The 22,861-nt window shown below is 32.5% G+C and overlaps 1 protein-coding gene across 1 annotated transcript; it reads left to right on the top strand.

Annotated features, from left to right (window-relative positions):
• The first annotated feature begins 9,747 nt into the window (after positions 1-9,747).
• LOC111712776 (solute carrier family 35 member E1 homolog) lies at positions 9,748-22,383 on the top strand. The gene is made up of 13 exons (XM_023487498.1): positions 9,748-9,805; positions 10,833-10,925; positions 11,357-11,424; positions 13,450-13,541; positions 14,220-14,286; positions 15,165-15,214; positions 15,715-15,790; positions 15,943-15,987; positions 17,630-17,710; positions 18,459-18,498; positions 18,956-19,037; positions 20,382-20,492; positions 22,135-22,383. Exons 2-13 carry the CDS (start codon positions 10,897-10,899, stop codon positions 22,381-22,383), a joined length of 990 nt encoding a protein of 329 aa, XP_023343266.1. The 5' UTR covers positions 9,748-9,805; positions 10,833-10,896.
• The last annotated feature ends 478 nt before the right edge of the window (positions 22,384-22,861 follow it).

Raw genomic sequence — 22,861 nt, 5'->3', positions numbered from 1 at the left:
GAATAGAAGGGACATAAGGCTATCCCACGGTTGGAATTTGTTCAGTTCTTTTCCGCCTGAAAAGGAGTTCAAAGTGTACAATTCATGTAAATGTTCACAAATAAGACACAGTACAGCACAATAATACAGTTTGATCCCTGAACATAATCCTTACAATTTCTTCTTTTTATAAAGCTTATGCTGAAATGAACTCGGTCGAATGCATGACAGGTTTTCAGAGAATTCATTTAGAGTAAATTAAATAATTTTCAAGTATTTTTTTTTGTAGAAGATGTAAAGGTGTAAAGTACTTAATACGCCAGCAGTGTGGAAACAGTATAACAAAATTGCGCTTTTACAATTTTTTAAGCTGAATTCCACTCTATAGTTAACTATTCTCTTTGAGTTGGAATTAAATTAATCCATCTCTCATTCAAAATGAACATATATAAATTGTAACAATTTAGGATGCTCCACAGTCCGCAGTCCCCACCCCTTTTTTAATTGGGGTTTTTCACTAAACAATTATATCCTTTTTTCATAAATATTATTAAACTAATAGAAGTTTTGATGCAGTACAGTGCGACCCATAAAACTGTTAAATATGAAAACGACATTTAAGCAAATTAAAACAAAAACAAAAAACTTTGCAGATTTTACAAAAAAAGTTCGCGGATTTTCAAAATTTTATGGAAATCGAATTTTGTTGGAAAATAAGAAAATGCTTAATTATTATTTCTTATCAATACCAAAACTGTACTTTAGTAAATTTGAAATATATACATATTTGCAACTACAAGTTTCTCTGGTACCTAGGAGTTCATCCAACAAGCAATCGTCTGTGATTATTCTCGAACATTTCAAACTATTGCAACCAAGACAAATCTAGTATGGACGTTGTCACTTCTCTCCAACAGGATCCTATCCATGGAGTCATCGACCCTATCAATACTGAGACTTCACGCCAGGAACCTCAGACAACGAGCACCAGAAATTCGCCTTGCTTACAACAGGGATGTATTATATGCAGAACACCGATCAACCACATCCACAACCTTTAAATGTAGCCCTGAACAGCAGCAATGCATCATCGACCTCTCCTGCCACTGCCGACCGCTCTCAACCACCTGCTAACCATGCCATCCTGCTCCCGACCGCCATGTTCAATATCGCCATTCAGGAGAAGGACATCGATGAACTGACAGACATTAACCATCTGTACAACAAACCCTGAAATCCAACTTGGACTTCATTCTTTAGGACCACTCCGACCTCCGTGCCACCAGACAGACCGCCATGAACCTCCTCAACTCCCACATCACCGTGTCTATCCCATTTCCCACCTCTGCGCCCAAAAGCCAAATCCAAAGCCATTCTAATCCACCAGCTTCTGCCGGTTTCAAGCCACCCAAACTCGTCATACTAGTTTACTCTATACACTGAACCATGTAAACTATACTTCCTAATAGATTCAAGTTCTATCATACTAGTTTACTCCCTGCACTGAACCCTTTCAGGAGGGAACAAAAGGCTCTCTCCGCATAATTAAGTGTCCGTTTTAAACCCTTCAATTATAAAACCTGGAATAGAAAAGGGTTGGAAATTAATTTTTAAGGGACTGTAGACGGGATTTCAACTGACTTGCCATTTATAGAGCAGCATGTCCGATTCACAATGGTACCCATTAATAATTAAGAATGCAGGAGATATCCATTAGCATCTATTAAAAGATTGTCAATTTTCGATTATGGATTCTCTTTACAGGAGTAAATGAGCAAATGGAGAAAATAGTTAGAACTGTACACTTGTCAAGCTAGATCAGATCAGATAAAGGTGTAGTAGTGTGTATTAAGCATGTCCCTCTTTTTAGGTCACTTGAATTTACATGACGACATTCTCATTAATGAATTTAAACCAGGAACTTCAAAATATATTTTATAAAAAAGATTCTTTTTTTCCGGGATCAATTTAAACAAAATCAGATCTGCTTAGGCAGACCTACAGAGTGTCTCACGAAACATTTTTAATATTCTTTGAAATCAAATCTGATTAGGCAGAGCTATTTTATTGTGTTCCTGGAAATCAGATCTGATTAGGTAGAGCTATTTTTTTTGTATTCCTTGAAATCAGATATGATTAGGTAGAGCTATTTTATTGTATTCCTTGAAATCAGATCTGATTAGGTAGAGCTATTTCATTGTATTCCCTGAAAGCAGATCTGATTAGGCTTATTGTATATCTTGAAATTAGATCTGATTAGGTAGAGCTATTTTATTGTATTTCTTGAAATCAGATCTAATTAGGCAGAGCTATTTTATTTTTTTTTTAAAGAGATTTTCTTGTCCCCAGGACATGATCGGGTTGTTACGATCAAATCTCGAAATTTTTCTATTGCGAAAGTTTGGTGTTGTAGGGGTTTTGTATTGATCTGCCAGGGGTTTGATTAGGTAGAGCTATTTTATTGTATTCCTTGAAATCAGATCTGATTAGGTAGAGCTATTTTATTGTATTCCTTGAAATCAGATCTGATTAGGTAGAGCTATTTTATTGTATTTCTTGAAATCAGATCTGATTAGGTAGAGCTAATTTATTGTATTCCTTGAAATCAAATCTGATTAGGTAGAGCTATTTTGTTGTATTCCTTGAAATTAGATCTGCTTAGACAGATCTGCGATATGCACCTCCTTGAAATCAGATCTGCTTAGGCAGAGCTATTTTATAATATTCCTTGAATTAGATCTGCTTAGGCAGATCTGTGATATATAGCGGATCTGATTTCAAGGAATATTACAAAATAGCTCTGTCTAAGCAGATCTGATTTCACGAAGGTATATATCACAGATCTGTCTAAGCAGATCTAATTCAAGGAATATTATAAAATAGCTCTGCCTAAGCAGATCTGATTTCACGGAGTTATATAGCGCAGATCTGTCTAAGCAGATCTAATTCAAGGAATATTATAAAATAGCTCTGCCTAAGCAGATCTGATTTCAAGGAGGTATATATCACAGATCTGCCTAAGCAGATCTGATTTCAAGGAATATTATAGAATAGCTCTGCCTAATCAGATCTGATTTCACGGAGGTATATATCACAGATCTGTCTAAGCAGATCTAATTTCAAGGAATATTATAAAATAGCTCTGCCTAAGCAGATCTGATTTCACGCCGGTATATATCACAGATCTGTCTAAGCAGATCTAATTTCAAGGAATATTATAAAATAGCTCTGCCCAATTGCAAATCTGATTTCACGGCGGTTTATAGGCAGAGCTAAATGTTACATTATTCCTTGAAATTCATGTTTATCCTTGCCTCCGTTCTTCAATTATAGGGAAATCTTATTTTCAGGATATCTACTCTATTCTTAATATTTTAGTTTCTTTTTTTCTAACAAAAGCAATGTGACAGGAAAGTGTTGGAAGGAATTTATTTCATTATAATGTTTACACAACAATATAAGGAACATGGTTGACTTAACAAATATTTTCTTTTCAAACTTTAAACCCCCCCCCCCCCTTCTATTATAGGTTCTCTGTATACTCTGTATTATCTGTATCCTCTGTATCCTCTGTATGCTCAGTATTATCTGTATCCTCTGTATCCCTTGTATCCTCTTTATCCCTTGTATCCTCTGTATCCTCTTCATCTTCCGTTATATTCTCTGTATCCTCTGTATCCTCTGTATCCTCTGCATCGTCTGTATCCTTTGTATCCCCTGTATCCCTTGTATCCCTAGTATATCCTCTGTATCCCTTGTATCCTCTGTATCCTCTGCATCTTCCGTTATATTCTTTGTATCCTCTGTATCCTCTGCATCGTCTCTATCCTCTGCATCGTCTGTATCCTCTGTATCCCCTGTATCCTCTGTGTTTCTCTGTATCCTCTGTATCCTTTATATTGTATCCTCTGTATCCTCTCTATGATTCTAAAATCTTTAATATTTTAGAATAAAGAGTTTTTGTTCTATTTCCCCCTGCAAAGCAAAGCATCTTTGTTTTGTTTAAGTTAGAAGTTGAATATTTGTCAAAACAAACCTTTCCTTTCACTTCTTTTAACATGGAAATCCTTTTTAGTTTAATATCAAAATATAGAAGAATAGCGAGGTTAAAGGTTTAGGTCACAGACAACACAGACAGGACAACAGAGGTCGTCAGTCTTTCAGATCGGTAAATTTATTTTATGGCCGAACCTTGTGGAAACTGTCAAGAGGGGCATTGTAGATTTACAACGGTACCCTTTAAACATTTATTTGATTAATAATGTGGAGTAGAAGCTGCCACATATATATATATTTCAAGCATTCTTCTTCAAACAAAGCTTTTAATGATATCGTTGTGAATTTTACATGCCACTCTTTGAATCAAACTTTTTTATCTTTTCATTACACAGGATTGATTAAATTTGCGTATTTTCAATGATAGAACTGAGGATTTATCAAATAAATGGGAAAAAAATATGTTTTTTGTTGTTATTGAAAATCTTAGGAAATGGGGCCGAGTACATTTCGAAGGTTATATTGGCATTTTAGAGCAAAGTGTTATAAAGACGACCCCCCCCCCCTCCCAATGTATGGCCATTTTACTTATTTATTTAATAAAACGACGTAATTGGTGGAATTAATAACATTATTGTAGTTAATAACATAGGCAATGGGAGCGAACTCACTTTCGAATATTAGGCTTAATTTTAAAGATTAAAACGGTATTTTAGATAAAAATATTTTATCGTCAACCGCCCCACCCCAACCCACCATTTTTTTAAAACAATACAACGATGTTTATTATTCAAACAACCCCAGACGCACTTTTTCATAGACACCCTGTATGTATTGTATTTGGACTTAATTTAGCCACCAAAATACACCCTGGGCCTGTAGTATAAAAATAACCCTTAAAAGATTAGACAGTAAAGACGACATTAAACTCTTAAAATATGATAACATTAAATATTAGGAACATAGAGAGTTTTAATTCCGTTAGTCGTCTCTGAAGTCTCGTCCTTTGTGGGGGACCCTGTAAAATTTAGGTTTATATTTAGGTTTAGGTTTAGATTTTGTTTGGGTTTAGGTTTAGATCTGGTTTTAGGTTTATATTTAGGTTTAGGTTTAGATTTTATTTGGGTTTAGGTTTAGATTTGGTTTTAGGTTTATATTTAGGTTTGAGTTATGGTATAGATTTTAAGTTTTTAAGTTTATTATTTTAGAAAACCTTAACAATGGCCAGGGCTAGGGGTGTCTAACTGAAATGAATGAGGCCTGTTGGCTGTTTATTATGTAGTTTCTAAGATGGTATCCGTGTATCCATTATATATTTTAATTAATTGATCATCTAGCCCCCCTTGCACCGGTACTCCACACAATCTATCAATTAATCATATTTTACAAAGGGGATATTAGAGCTCTTAAGAAGATCTAGGGAGGGAGGGAGAGAGGAAAGGAGTTAGTAAGGGAGAGGGGAGTATATCAAATAAATACATAAAGTTTGTCCATTATCTGTCTGTTTGTTTGTTTGTATCCAATTAACGTCAAAACGGCTGAACCGATCGGTCCTAAATTTTTTGTGGGACCTCACCCCAGGGAAGGTTTATGTATGATCAAAATTTAAAATATATGTCTCCATCAAAATTCGATCTTCATTAAATTTTTGAAAATTTTGAAAATCCACGAAATGTTACTTCACTTATTATTGGAAATGGGTCTGTTAACACTGCACAATTTAAGTGGATCTTGTTCATTGCACACTATATCAAAAGTCATGCTTTGAGCCTAAAAGTCTTATTCCTATAGTGGTTCTGAATTAAAGTTTGTATTTATTTCTAAATACGCGAACTTTTTGAAGTTTTTAAAGTATCCTAATTAATAATTAGCTTTTTTATATTAGTATAATATTTATTTTTAAACACAAAATACAAAATAATAATGTATGATGGTTCAGCTAAAAAAAAAACACAAAAGAAAATTTAATATGAGCCAATTGAAAATATAATGTTTAATAATTTTATTCTGATCGGTAATTGTTGAAAGAAACTATTCAGTATTCATATTGAAATCTCAACTGAACATATATTCATTGTACATTTACAAGTATACTGATTAGTCAGGTCTCTGTTAATCAAAATATTTTCATGAATATATTCACTAAACTTATAAATACATATTGATTCAGCAAAACTAGTAATGTATTCTTATTAGACTTTAATAGACTTTGACATCTACCATTAGCAAAGGGTTTGAACCCATTCTTGTTGACTGTAGTAGACTTTGACATCCACCATTAGCAAAAGGGTGAACCCATTCTTGTTGACTGTAGAAAACTTTGACATCCACCTTTATAGCAAAGGGTGAAACCTTACTTGTTGACTGTAGTAGACTTTGACATCCACCATTAGCAATGGGTGAACCCCTACTGGTTGACTGTAGTAGACTTTGACATCCATCATTAGCGAAGGGTTTGAACCCATTCTTGTTGACTGTAAAAGACTTTGGCATCCACTATTAGCAAAGTTGTGAACCCATTCTTGTTGACTGTAGTAGACTTTCACATCCACCATTAGCAAAGGGTGTGAACCCATTCTTGTTGACTGTAGTAGACTTTGACATCCACCATTAGCAAAGGGTGTGAACCCATTCTTGTTGACTGTNATATTGTTTTTTAAATATACTCCTAAGAAGATGTGGAAAATAATCTCATATTGTTTTTTAAATATACTCCTAAGAAGATGTGGAAAATAATCTCATATTGTTTTTTAAATATACTCCTAAGAAGATGTGGAAAATAATCTCATATTGTTTTTTAAATATACTCCTAAGAAGATGTGGAAAATAATCTCATATTGTTTTTTAAATATACTCCTAAGAAGATGTGGAAAATAATCTCATATTGTTTTTTAAATATACTCCTAAGAAGATGTGGAAAATAATCTCATATTGTTTTTTAAATATACTCCTAAGAAGATGGGGAAATTAATCTCGTATTGTCTTTAATCCTACCTAAACATGAAACAATACATGAAAAGATAATATTATATTAATATTATAATATTTACAATAATTAATAATTAAATTTTTTTCACGGCAAACGAGAAAAGAAACAATTATTTTGATATTTGATATTTGATATCGGAAATTTTTTTTAACAATGGAAGGAATTACAAAATGTACAGGGTGTCCCAATAAACATGGGAATTAAATGACGACTTCCATATCGTCTTTGTTCCAAGCTGTATTATTTCGTAAATATATTTGTCAATTTTAAGATATTCGAAAAGGTAGACCACATTTTGAAGAGCTCATCAGACGTTCAATCCTTTTTTTTGCCCTTTATGTCATTTATCAATAATCTTAAATCAAAGACGACATTCAAGTCGTCTCTAAATTCCCATATTTATTGGGACACCATGTATTTAGTCTGATCCTTTCTTACATTTAAAACTATCGCATGGTGATCGATACTTATCTTACATCTATCTGTTGTGTGATGCGTCCATAAGAAAAAATTTGTTAAACATGACTCTACCGAAGTACGTAGCGTCCATACAAATTCAGAAAGTTTCAGCATATGACTCGGGTCGTAAAAAATAATTTTAATTCCAAACAAATCATTTAGATATTACAAGTACAACCTATAATCATCGATAATTTTTCAAGAATTCGTAATAGTTGATATTTCATTATATTTTTTATTTTTTATTTTTTATGATTTGAGACTTACTTCTAAAAACATGAAGACGACATTTTCTTATTTTCCAGGAATGTTCAAAAATCCAGCGCCAGGCGTAAAACAAGTTGTGATCTATAAATATTATTTAAAAACAAAAAAAAATATTATGAATTCCACTTTATACGAATGCATTGAAAGATTATCGATGATTATAGGTTGTAATATCTGAATGCTTTTTTGGAATTAAATTGGTTTTTTACGATCCGAGTCGAAATTTTTAACTTTCTGAATTTGCATGGACGCTACGTACTTCGGTGTGAGTTGTTTTTAACAAATTTCTCCTTATAGACGCAACAGATAGAAGTAAGATATAGTAGCGATCACCATAGATAATTTTTCGACGTAAGCCTCCCTTTCATTTTTCGCGAACACTCCCTTTAAAGGCTTAAACATCAGATTGAAAAGATATAGGGATTAGAAAATTTTAGTTTGTAGTTTAGACCGTCAACAAAAATTACTTTTTTTCTCCAAAAATGATTTTTGAATGCTAAAATCTTGCTAACTTTGAATTATAAAGTTTTTCAATTAAAACTCAGCGTGACGAAAAGTTTGTTTCTAAAATACCAACAAATTGACACAAAACTTTCCTTTCATCCAGGGTTCGACACAAAAGGCGGAATGATATGAAAAAGGGAAGTATAAAAGGGGAAATTATAAAGGGAGTGTTTGTGAAAAAAAAGATAAAGGGTTTTTACCATAATTTTATTAAAAAATATACACGAATTTCTATTCAATTTGTTTCTGAAAGGCTAATTTAAGGGACTGAAAGTGTAATTTTTCAAGAGAGAGACCCTCCATTATAGAAGTGGGCGTTGTTACTGGGGAACGATCGTTCTTTCACGGGAACGAATGGAACGGAACAGAAGGGAACGAACGCTTTAAAAAAAATAGGAACACGCCCAGCTCATGGACTGGGCGTCGTTCCTGTAGAACGATCGTTCTTTCACGGAAACAAAGGGAACTGAAGGGAATGAACTATTTAAAAAAAAATAGGAACACGCCCAGTCTTACCCTCCAGGCAAAGGTGGCAATTGCCCTCGATTTACAGCGGTGTATCCTTGATATCTTTAGCTGACCAATAAGGTGAAAGTTGGAGTAAGAGATTGAGTTCTAAGAACTTTTATCTTTAACATTATTTGTCTAGTTGATGAAAATCATTAACTTATTAAAAAAAAGGATGATAAGTTTCTCTGAATTCCGGCAGGGTTCTGCTAACTACCTGTGTTCATACCCGAAACCATTAATAATAAAAATTTAAAGTACTTTAAAAAAGGTTGTAAACAATGCCGGACGAAAAATATGTGTGGTCGGAAGAAATAATGGATACTGCAGGATGATAACAAATTTATAAAACTTTTATCTCAAGTTTTCAAGAGAAGATTTTACCAAACAACTTATCTAAAAGGGGGGGGGGTGCATATTCGTCATTGCATCCCCTGAGAAAGGGGGGTCACCTGTCCCCTTGCACCCCCCCCCTGATTACAGTCCTGTCGCCTGTGGATTGAGTTGGCAAAATTAAAACCGAAAATGACTTAAAGACGACATTCCTGTAATCTTAAATAAAACAAAATGGAATCAACAATTTTCAGTTTTTATGATTTGTATAATATTTTCGTCTGTAATAAATGCGTGTAATTATTTACTACTAATACTGCGTGAAGTCCCAACTGAAAAGTCAAGACTGCGTGAAGTTACTGCTACGTGTTCTAACAGCTGTTTTGTGTATGGTATATTTTGCAGACAATATTTGAACTATCACTTGTCAGTCAGTGCGTGCAGTGTACGAGACTTTCACAATTACATAACATAATTTACAATTTTGAACTAATTGTACGGTTGTACACTGTCTAAAAAATATGATTCATAAATGAAAAGTTATGTTAGATAACTTTTTTGTTCTATAAATAGTTTCACGCATTTGGTTTATGTTACTATGCGGATTTATTTGTGATTACAATACAGTTTGTATTAAACATTTAATGAATCGACTTATGACTTTAGTTTATATTTGGTTTATATTCTATCGAAGAATTAATTATTATTTTCAGAAACAAATTTTATTGAATATGAGAAGTGGGAACGGGACGGTGTAAATCAAGAAACAAGGAATGGTAATTTCCTAGTGAACGATTTTTGGATAAAAGTGTTCCTTAGGAAAGATTCAAATATTGTATACGTTGCTGACGTTTGGTAGTTCAGCTAGTCCTGACATAGCTGAGCGTCTAAATTAATAATTGATAGTTTTACTGTTACCTACAGCCAACTTAACAGAAATACTTGACATATGATTGATTGATTGATTGATTGATAAACATTTATTTCAATTCATACTTAATTACTGGTATCTTAAATCTTGACATATGAAACTTTTAAACCCTAATTTTAAAGTTTACTGGGACTGAATTTGATGAGTTTTATTTAGGTCGCTGCACTTCCTTCCGTTGATTAGGTCGCTGCACTTCCTACCGTTGATTAGGTCGCTGCACTTCCTACCGTGGATTAGGTCGCTGCACTTCCGTTGATTAGGTCACTGCACTTCCTACCGTCCGTCGATTAGGTCGCTGCACTTCCTACCATTGATTAGGTCGCTGCACTTCCTACGGTCGATTAGGTCGCTGCACTTCCTACCGTCGATTCAAATACCTATCTAGAGTTTTGCAGTTTACCTAATTATTATCAATTGAAAAATCCTGAACCACCGATTCAGGATACGTGGTTGAACCGTCATTAGAGTAGACCTAGCTCAAATTCATTAAATCTGGTCCCGGGCCACGTTGTACATTTCAGTTAGAATTATTAACATATATTTATAAAATATATTTTTTTTTAACATAAAACTGAGAAATAGAATAAAGATATTCAGAGCTTTGTATTTAATGTTGTTAAAAGGCACAATGTTTATTAGTAGTTTGAAAATCAAATTTTAAAAAATGAAATGGGTCTGCGTTCTCGACAGAATTATAATTGTTGTGTTACTTGCATGTTTATTTGACTTTTCATCATGATAACTTGAGTCGTTTAGTCGTTTAGCTATTTCCCAGTTTTATAGGTCTTAATGTATATTTAAATGTTCTTATCTACTTTGTGAAGAATGAATGTAAATCACATATTTATTGAAAAATGTTCTGTCTAGACAAGAAAACAGTCTGATACAAGATGGATTAACATAGCATCACAACTCTTAAAAACCGATCATCATGTCTCAGATTACAAAGCAAGACTTAAGGAAAAAAACATACTTTGAATTTATTATCAAAACAATTCTGATTAATGATCATCAACAGAAAAATAGGGAGTACGATTTTATTGAATAAAATCCTCCGTTAAGAACTTAGAAGTGAAATATATTTTCACGATAATACTTTTTGAGTTTCTTTTAGCATTTATTTTAACTCTATTTCCCGAAAAAACCTGAAAAAAAAATGGATATGAAGAGCTATATTTGTTTGTCCTTAGTGATATATTACTAGGGGAAAAATGTTTTTCTGAAGAGTTAATAATTTTTTTAAGAAAATGTACAGTGTATAGTGTACACCCTTGTTTCTGGGTTTTACATTTTTGAGAGATATCTCACATCTTATTATTTTTAGGAGAAATTTTATCCAAAGATAACCAATTCATTCTAGGAAATCAAATGAATGTTTTTTTTTATTCCAGAGAATTTTTACGGATAATTTTTATATGCATCTGCTGGTATATTGTCAGCTCAAGTAATGGAGTGCTAGGTAACATTTTTCCTTTTGATAGGAATATATGAACAATTATGTTGGGTATTTTCCCAAAGGCATTTTCCCAATTGTGCAATTTCCCAAGCGACAACTTCCCAAAGGTTAGGTTAAGCCTTCTGAGGCGCCGCAGGCTGTAAACACTAAACAGCTCACATCAGTACCTTTGAAATCTTTGTCTAAGGAACGAAGGCGTATAATACGTCTAAAACTAAACAAATCTTAAAACACTTCTTAAAAAATCCCGGGTACATGATATTGATAATATTAATTTCAATATGATTATGGATTAATAAGTTTTTCCTGTTTTCAATAAACGTAGGAGTCTAATCGCATCTGCCGATTCTAACTTTCTAACTTTTTTTCTTTCTTTTTTTGCATTAAAACTATAAATGCTCACCAGACAAATTTATACTTAAAAATGAGCCCAAATCTATTTTTCTAAAGCTTGGCATAATTCTCAAAATAAGAACCTTGTTAAAGTTAATTTGAAGTGATTCAAATCCAAATTTTGACCTTTTTGCATTTCAAACTTAACCCGTTTTGGCTAGCAAACATACTTTTTTTTTTAATTAAAGGGACTGTACGCGTTGTTTTAAGTGACCCTCCATTTGTATATTAACAACTGTACCCTTTAAACCTTCGCCTAATCATCGACGACAGAGTAATCTGTGTGTTTATCTCTTAAATTTTGGTTCGCTGTAATTCAAAACAGCTTGCAAACGAAGTTATCAACAAATTGCAAGGTTTTCTATGGATTAATCTAGTTCGTCAGTTAGTCAAAGGTTTAAGGTTAGGGTACTATTGTTAGGTCTTATAAAATTAGGCCTATAGTTCCCTTATGTGAAATTTTAATTGTTTCATTTTATACATGTTACCCAAGCATTTGTCATTTGTTTCTTTTTTTGAAGACATTTTAACTAATATTTCAAAATTAGACTTTCATTCATCTTTAAGCGTTCTATAATTGTAATACTCCTAGCACGAAATGAAAATATTTAATTAAATATTGCCACTTGTAGAAATACCTAATTTTAGCTTTTGCCAAGGTTATTGTTATATTTTTTAAATTATTTTTGTAAATAAAGTCAATAATTCTAGATGATTTTCACAGGTATAAAAAGCACCCCCCCCCCCTAAAAAGTATATTTTTGTCTACCTTTGTGATTTTGGAAAACAGTGTCATACAGCGGAAACAACTGTGGGTATAAGTCTTGAATGGAGAGGGAATTATGAAAATATATATCTAAAGTGTCTTCTTTTGACATCACAATAATCTATGAAGAAGTCCGGTCTATTTTGATCAAAAAACATTATATTATGTTTTTTTTTCGTAAATTAATTTTATTCCTAAACAGTGCTTAGGATCCGGATCCGGATCCAAAGGGTAAAATATCAACTAAAAACTGCAATAAAAACTTTTTTAGTCCTAAACCCCAATTCTGAAATTCTGATTATAAATATTTCATCATTTCTGAATAGTTAATAAAAACAAGCGAAAAAAATAAAACAAAAAATTTGAAAATTATTTTTTTGTTTAAAAAAATCAGCAAATCTTAAAGAAATGACCTGGATCCGGATCCGGATCCATTTTTTTCCATTGCGGATCCAGGATCCGGATCCGGATCCGAATCCGCATCAAAATTAAATGGATCCTAAGCACTGGTCCCAAAAATCAAAAGGTCGGTACAACTTGAGGCTTGGCATCAATAGGAAAAAGTTATAATAAGGATCGAAGGATTTTTGTGACTTAAAACATGAATCAAAGTTATGATACATTATACATTAAACATTATACATTAAACATTAAACATTAAACATTAAACATTATTACATTATACATTATACATTATACATTATACATTATACATTATACATTATACATTATACATTATACATTATACATTATACATTATACATCAAACATTATACAAGGTCAGAAATTTTAATGTACAAAAAAATCCGGTCAGAATTGAGACATTTGTTTCAACTACCTTTATTTAAGAGACCCCCTGTATTTTGTAGGAAAGATGATACTATCCCAGTTCCCCTATCCCATGACCGTAACAATGGTTCAGCTCACATCTATAGCAGTCTGGTCAGTTCCTATGCTAAAGGTAAAATATTGAATAAATTGATATTAAAGGGACTGTTAGCATAATTACAAGAGGTCCTCCATGCAAGGATGCCTTTTCTTGATTTATAATGGTGGCCTTAAAACCTTTTTCAATAGTCACTCTGGACCGTAATAAATTTGAATTCGAATAGGACCTGCCCAGTTTGTACCGGTTTGCCAGATAACAGCGTGTACTGACCCGATCCTATGGTACAGTACGTCGCCCTAACCATACTAACATACGACAGGGGTCAATTTTCTTGGCAAAGTCCCGTCGGAGGGCTAACTATGACAACTCCCATGGCGCGTTCAGACTTTTTACAGTACCCCCGGTCTAATCCTAGGCCTATTTGACCGACCCCACTGGCTTAGTCCACCGTGTAGAGTGGAAGATATTGTCATTTTTCTTGTTATACAAATTTTAAATTCCTTAAAGTTTTCCTGCAATTCGCAATTCTAGTTTGTAGAGAAATCGCTATTAAAATTCAGCTGTTTTAAAAATTATAAACATTGCTTTTTTGTAAAATGTCTAGATTACTTTTGGTTAGGAGTTTTTTTCATAAAAAATCACCTTATTATTTTAACGACTTTTAAATTAGAACTATGACTCCTTTTCACTTTGCAAAGTAATTATATCCTTAATCCTTCTTCCTGGTTTAATTTGATATTCTTATTTCAGGTTTTAGATGTGAGACAGTACGAGTCTTCTACCTGGAGCTATCATAAAAAGATGTTAATTCCTTTAGGAATGCAAACATTCGTTAAAACCCTGTTTCTACGAAGCTTTTTCTGATTCAATATTTCTTTGTATATATTGATATTTAATAGTTACAATTAATCCCGTTATCGAAAATCTTAAACAAACTATAGACTGTCCTTTTTGGCTAAAAGGTCTTAACTCTTGCAGAAAATTATCACAGAGATAAATGAAATAATAAACAAATGCAATATATTGAAATTGTTAAAAAGTGAAAAAAAATGAGGGGGAAGGGTGCATTGTAAAGAAAGTATCAAAGAATAAAAAAAACTTGCCTTTTGATTTTCAATTTTCAATTTTTCCCCAAATCATCTAAAACCTACACCCCTGGTTTAGTGTCACGCATCTGTTTTTTAAACAATTACTGATATTTCACGGGGTTTACAAAATTCTCAGATTATTTACTGGATTTATTATTTGAAAAATATTACATCAGAAATCGAATTTTAATAATTTAAACCGCGTCGCTGAATGGCCAAAAACTGGTTCCAATTGAGCGCCGGTTCAAGTCTTGAAACACTGAATGCAATTTCACGAGGAACGAACCTTGTTTGAGTTGATAGAAGATATAGGCTTGAAATCGTTTTATGTCTTCGTCAGAGTCAACAGTTTGCATGATTTAATCAAAGCAACAAATTTAAGACAAATAATTATAAAACTCGGTAAACTTTTCATTTTCTTGAGAAGCTTTTTGAGATCCTAAAAACTGAAATGTTATAAAATGAAGAGATTCTTTCGTGTTGAACTTGAAGTTATATTCAGTTTATGTTAGTTTTTACACAAGCATTTTATTTTTCTGTTTAACATGTTTTAGTAGATAGATTTTATTTTTATGTCGTACAAATAATTAAATGTTTTGCTGTTTAGCCCTAGGCAAATTCTTATCCAGTGTTCTCGCGCATATTTCCATTTGGAAGGTGAGTTAGACGAGCTATTAAAGGGACTGTAAGTATCATTGTCCCCTTAAAGTTCTGTCTGATCAAATATGAATTAGATATCAATGTTCATAACTTTGGAAAACTGATTATTTTTATTAGTGTTTTTTCTAAAAAAGTGAATTTCTACTGCAGGAAAACATATTGGAATTACACATATTGGAATTACAAGGTTAAATACTTAAAAACCTAGGAAAACGACAATTTCTTCCTCATTATTGATCAGATAAAAGTTTTAAGGGTACCGTTGTAAATCTGACATTTCCATCTTTGCATGGAGGGTTACTTGACATTACTCTTACAATCCTTTTAAGTAATTTGTTGGTTGGTTATAAACATAAATTGATTGATAAATTGTTTGATTTATGGGGATATTATTTGATCAATTAGCGTTCAGTATCTCAATAAATTGATTCATTTAACGAGTTATGTTTTAGTTGATCGATTAATCGATTTATTGATTGATTTGAATCCCTTTTTAGGTTCCTGTTTCGTATGCGCACACAGTCAAAGCATCCATGCCAATATTTACAGTATTAATTTCTAGAATATTATTAGGTAACGGAAATTTTTAATATTTATTATTTACTTTTTGTAAAAATTACTTCTATCACAACCACAGGAGAATTTATTTGATTTAATTCAAATATTTGAATATTTAAAAAAAAAATAGTTATTTTTAAAATGTTTGATTTATTATTTTATTTTAGGAGAGACGCACAGCTACTCCCTTTACTTGTCACTTCTACCAATAGGGATATAATCAGTAGAACATACAAAAATCATATTTAAAGGCTCTGTAGAAGTAACTTAAAGGTATCCTCCATTCAGAGAGTGGCATGCGTAATTCATATTGGTACCATTACAAGCTTCGTCTGATCAAGTATGAAATATATGTCAATGTTTATAATTTGAAATGGATTTAGTTTCGTTGTCTGTTTTCTACAAATGTGACTTGCACATTTATACTAAATAGAGGGTTCAGGGGTGTATACTGTATACTGTATTCACTGTTTACTGTTTATTTTCCCAATATATCAGTTTCCTTTCCCCTTTCCCCTTCCCCCCCCCTCCCCCCTACTTTTCTAAATTATTTTTTCCCCAAAAGTTATACATGCATGTGCATTTTTTCTCTAATTTTTAATTTTTTCCCCTTCCAAGTCATCAAAAATTAACCCCCCTCCCCCAGGGCGGGGTGGTTACTTGAAATTATAACGACAATCCCCTTCAGAATAATACGATTTTTTCATATATTTTTTTCTAGTTCTATAATTTACAAATTAGAAACTTTTTCTTCAAACGCCTCTTACTTCTTGACTTTTTTCTTCATCAGTCATCTTCAAAGAAGTTAGATACTATGAAACATTGAATTTTTAAAATTCTCTTGATCAGGTTTATCCATGGATGAAAAGCTCTAACGTGATAAAAAATGTTCGAAAAAAAATCTCAAGGTGGAAAATTTTTTTCTGACAAGAAGTTTATTTAATTCAATTTTCATGGCAATAATTATATGTATTTAAAGTCTAGACAGGTGCGCTATCATGACCGATTTTTTTTGGAAAAAGGCATAAAAAAGTGGACTATTTATTTTATTCATTTAATTTTTTTATTTTATTGTTCGTTTTCTAAATATTTGATATACGGGTTTTAAGTAAAAAAATCCGCTATTTCATGACGTTTAAATAGATGTTAAGGATGAATCCATTAAACTTAATTAAAGTCTTCTTGTTTTGTGTAATTATGAAATTTTTGAATTCACTGCACAAGCACATGTGTTTTTTCTTTTTACATTCAGTGCCTGGTACGACCAAAAGTACTCTAAGAATTACAAATTCAAATGGAAAATAAATATAATTTTTAGAAATTTTTTATTTTATAAATTGGTAGGATTGCACACTGCACAGATTACTTTTTTATAAATGAGAAGGAGTCACAGAAAACATAATATTTTAATAGAGAAAAGATAAGAGTTTCCCTCGGTAGGATGTTTTCAGGCCCTATGAACCTGAAAATGTTCACAAAATATACGCAGTACACATCACAATAAAAAGTATTATGCCTGGACATATACATAGTTCTTCTTTTCATAACGGTGTTTAATTGACCTACATTGTTTTATTTTATGAAATTTTATGGAAATCGAATTTTTTTGGAGGCAAATTTTTGGGCCCCATCGGTTCAGCCGCTCTGACTTGACGTTTATCGGTTACAAACAAACGGACTGACAAGTTAAGTATATGTAACTATATTTTTTGTTCTACAGTCGTCGTCGCTTTTTTAAAAACAATAAAGACACATTTCTATTTAAATTTTAGTCGTATTTATTGTATATTGATATAATCGCCTACCACTTTATTTGTTTCTGTTGTCTGTTTATATTTCTACTGAAAATTACAGTGTTTGGAGTGGCAGTTGCCACAGTAACAGAAATATCATTTGATATAATTGGACTAGGGAGTGCGTTAGCTGCTACTGCAGGTAAGCCTTAAACTAGATTTTTTTGTAAACGTTTTTTATAATTTTGTTTGTTTGTTTTGGTATTATGAACTAAAAACTCGCATTTAACGTTTTGACAATTATCAGGCGAATATTTATAAATTTTACCATTTTAATGTTATTTATTCATGCATAAAGAAACCATTTTGTGATGTTTTACGACACCAATTCAAGTTTTTTCACACTAATATTTCTTCTGAAGTATAATTTTATATTTACAGTGTGAGATATATTTTTTAAAGTTTAGAAATTGTTCATGTGTAATTTGTTGAATGATTTTTGATTTTATAAAAACGTAAACTAATTAATTTATATAATTCAAAAAGTATCTTTTCGTTTATATAAATATATTATATATTTTTGAATTCCCATTGATTATGAAAATTATCATTATAAGATGTTTAAATTTAAGGAGTATTTCAGAATAAATATTGGAGTCTAGAGTTTTTTACTTAAAATATTCTGATATTTTCAAAAAGCTACCAAAACCATGTTGTTTGCAAATTTTTAAAGAAGATTATTTTCTAGGAAAAAATGTATATGTATATATGATTTGAAAAAAACCGAACAAATATGTTCACATTTAAGTTTGTTTTCTTGAGCTACAATTTTTTCTTCTCTTTTAGCAATGGGACTATTTAACAAAAGAAGTATTTGTTGTTTTGTCTAAATAATCTTCAATGTCAGTCAAGTTTTTGTTTTAGTTTTGTTGTCAAATTTTTTTTTTCAGGATTTTCTTTGATGAACATCTTCAGCAAACAAGCCCTGAAGTAAGAAGATCAATTTTTTAATTTTTAGACTTTTTAAGACTTGTATTTAGTTTTCAAATCAATCAGTAGTTGTATTGCGAGCAAATGATTAAGAACTGTTGTGATTTCAATTGAGTCTGCATGCCTGATTCACAGCTGTACCCTTTAAACATTTATCTGATCAATAATGTGGAAGATATTGTCGTTTTTCTTCTTGTAACAATTTTCAATGCACACAGTTTTCTCAATTATTAAAAAGTCAATTTAAAAGAGAAATCAAAAGTGAAATAACAAATTTTTCAAAGAAAAATCATGAATATCTCATTCATTCATTCTTGATCAGTAAAAGTTTTTAAGGCAACCGTTTTGAAGCGTACATGCCCCACTCTAAAAATGGAGTTTTTCCTGAAGTTTTGTCTAAAAATTGTAGACTTTACAGAATTGTGGTACAATCACTTTAATATTAAATATATTTTAGAGAAACCGGTATGCATCATCTCCGTTTATTACACAAGCTTGGGCAGATGGCAGCACTTCTTTTCTTTCCTGTTTGGCTTCTGGTAATTCTTTAAAGGGACTGTTAGCCTAGTTACAAGTGACCTTCGACCTTCCATGCCAGAGCTTAGGATCCGGGTCCGACCCACGTGTTGGCCTCCTGGATCCACAATAATATCTACGGATCCAAGGGGCTAAATATTGACCATAAACTAAAATAAAAAAAATTTTCCCACAAAACCCAACTGTTAAAAAAAGATAGATACAATAATAATAATAATAATAATTATAATCGTTGTCAAACCTTCAATATAGGTTGAAGGCTTGAGCTCCCCTCCGTTCAATAAATAAATTTCCTTATTTCGGAATGGTTCAGTTTAAGCATAAACATTTTTTTAACATAAAAATAATTAAAAAAATTTCTTCTGTAAAAAAAAATCGGGTATGAAAGAAATAAACCCATGACCTGGATCCATTTTTTTCTAGATCCGGATCAGCATGAAAATTAAATAGATCCTGCACTGCTCCATGCAAAGATGGCAATGCCCGATTTACAACAGTACCCTTAAAAGATCTGTCTGTTTAAATTTGAATTAGATATCCATGATTTCTTGCTTCTAAGAAGCAATGGAGAAATCATCAAAATCAAACACTTTTCCGAGTCAGGAAAACGACTTAGCTTCCACATTTTGAATCGGGAACTACCACTTTTGCATGAAGGGTCAATTGAAATTACGCTTAAAGCACATAAAAAGTGGCAGCACTTGTACTTTTTCATATCTGGTTTATGATATGTATTTACTTTCAAGTTTCAATTGCTAGCTCAGGGAAGGTTTGCCTCCAGTTAGTAGTTATGAGTGACAGAGAAATATTTCAATTTTTAAAGTCATAAATAGCATCAATATTTTTGATAACTTGATCATATCTTGCACTGTACATAACTTAAATAAGCCCTGTTCATAACTTGCATAAATCCTGTACATAACTTGAATTTACCCTGTACATAACTTGAATATACCCTGTAATATAACTTGAATAAACCCTGTACATAACTTGAATAAACCTTGTACATAACTTGAATATACCCTGTAATATAACTTGAATAAACCTTATACATAACTGGAAAAAAACCCGTACATAACTTGAATAAACCCAGTTCATAACTTAAATAAACCCTGTACATAACTTGAATAAACCCTGTACATACCGTTTATAAACCCTTTACATAACTTGAATAAACCCTGTACATAATTTTACTAAACCCTGTACATAACTTGAATCAACCCTGTACTGAAAATTAATATACCTTGTATAAAACTTCAACAAGCTCTGTACATAATTTGAATAAACCCTGCAAATAATTTGAATAAACCCTGTACATAACTTGAATAAATCCTGACCATATTAAGGTTGACCTGCCAAGGCTAGGAGCTGAGTTTAATACAGAGATACTTGGTTTGTTACTAGTTGATGGTATCCTTCATTGGCTGCAAAACATCATGGCTTTCACCTTACTCAAGGTATTATTTCAGATTTTAGCAAATTTATCTTAATTCTACAGGGTTACTCACCAAAGATAAGACTTTATGACGACATGAAACTCTTTGAATGCATTGCATTGTAATGTAAGATAAAAGGCTGCAGGGAACCATTAATGTAAGAAAACAGGGACCGAATTTAATAAATTAGAGCTACGTCGCTGAACTACCTACTGCCGGTTCAAATTTGAACTATCGATTCAAAGTGAAAGATCAAGGAAGGGTATGAATCGATGGTTCTAATTTGAACCAGTGGTAGGCAGTTCAAATATATTGTATTCGGCCCCAGACTAAATAAACTCTCAGAGCACTTACAAAACGTTTCCCCATGAAAGGTTTCCTAGGAACAAAATGTTATCTCACATAACGTTTTCTAACATTTCACATTTCCACCACAAAACGTTTCCTGCCACAAGACGCTCCCTACACAAAACGTTCTCTACACAAAATGTTTCCTTTACAAAACTTGACCTCCACAATATCTGTTCTACCACAAAACGGTTCCTCATATTACATTTCCACCACAAAACGTTTCCTTACATCACAACTCCACCACAAAACGTTCATGCTACAAAACTTGATCTAACCTTCCACAAAAAGTTTCATTTGTCAAATGTTTCCCTTAAAAAAATGTTTCCTTTCGCAAAATATTTCCTGTCACTAAATGTTTCCTATCACTAATTTTTTTCTGTCGCAAAATGTTTCCTGTCGCAAAATGTTTCCTATCACAAAATGTTTCCTATCACAAAATGTTTCCTATCACTAAATGTTTCCTATCACAAAATGTTTCCTATCACTAAATGTTTCCTGTTACAAAATGACGGAAAAAAATAATATTTTTGGACAGATATTACACCTTTCTTGACAAGGGATTGACACCATCAAATTTGTTTGGATAAAGTTGGAAGTTTCCTCCCCCTCCTCCTCCCCCCTACTCCTCCNTTTCTAATGTTTTCCTCTTTCTTCCTCTGCTTCCTTCTAATTATAATCTCTATCATTGGTTCTTCTTTTCATGATTCTCTGTATTCTTTTCTTATGTTTTCCTCTTTCTTCCTCTGCTTCCTTCTAATTATAATCTCTATCATTGGTTCTTCTTTTCATGATTCTCTGTATTCTTTTCTAATGTTTTCCTCTTTCTTCCTCTGCTTCCTTCTAATTATAATCTCTATCATTGGTTCTTCTTTTCATGATTTTCTGTATTCTTTTCTTATGTTTTCCTCTTTCTTTCTCTGTTTTCTCCTAGTTCTCAGTCCTTTAGTGTAATTGTTTCTTCTTTTTCTTATCATCTGAATTATTTTCTTAGTTTCCTTTTACTTTCTCTGTTTTCTCCTAGTTATAATCTCTTTGCCATTGGTTCTTCTTTTTCTGATCCTCCATATTCTTTCCTCGGTTTTACCCCGGTTTTTCCCTTTTCTTCCCTCTTTTCTCCTTTGTTCCACAACCATTAATTCGTCTTTTCCTGATATTTTGTATTCCTTTCTTAATTTTTCCTCTTTCTTACTATGTTTCCTTGCAGTTCCTCTACCGTTGATTATTCTTTTCCTGAACTTAATACCTTTGTTTAATGACATTTACTGATAGAAATCATTCTTGTCGGTAGTTTTGTTGATTGAAATTATTTTAGTTGGTAGTTCCGTTGACGTATGCTGTTGCAAATGTAACTAAACGTATCTCTGTGATAACTGTCTCGCTACTGCTTCTGAAGAACCCGGTCAACCTCACCAACGTGGGAGGAATGCTCCTCGCTATTTCAGGTAAAGACCCCTACGTGGTACACGTGTGTATAATGTATATTTTCCTANTAAAAACCATAAACCTTCCCTTGGGGGTGGAGGTTAAAAACCATAAACCTTCCCTTGGGGGTGGAGGTTAAAAACCATAAACCTTCCCTTGGGGGTGGAGGTTAAAAACCATAAACCTTCCCTTGGGGGTGGAGGTTAAAAACCATAAACCTTCCCTTGGGGGTGGAGGTTAAAAACCATAAACCTTCCCTTGGGGGTGGAGGTTAAAAACCATAAACCTTCCCTTGGGGGTGGAGGTTAAAAACCATAAACCTTCCCTTGGGGGTGGAGGTTAAAAACCATAAACCTTCCCTTGGGGGTGGAGGTTAAAAACCATAAACCTTCCCTTGGGGGTGGAGGTTAAAAACCATAAACCTTCCCTTGGGGGTGGAGGTTAAAAACCATAAACCTTCCCTTGGGGGTGGAGGTTAAAAACATTTACCCCTGTATGAGATCCTCCAACAAATTTGAGTTGATCTAATCGGTTTAGCAGTTTTGACGTTTTTGAGATACAAACAAGCAAAGGTTTTTTAAGGCCACTAAGATGTCAAATGAAACTCTTTTTAAATA

Source organism: Eurytemora carolleeae, unplaced genomic scaffold, assembly GCF_000591075.1.
Source record: "Eurytemora carolleeae unplaced genomic scaffold, Eaff_2.0 scaffold792, whole genome shotgun sequence".
Taxonomy (NCBI): domain Eukaryota; kingdom Metazoa; phylum Arthropoda; class Copepoda; order Calanoida; family Temoridae; genus Eurytemora; species Eurytemora carolleeae.
Note: the sequence above shows the minus strand (reverse complement) of the source record. Positions and strands in the feature narration are given on the sequence as shown.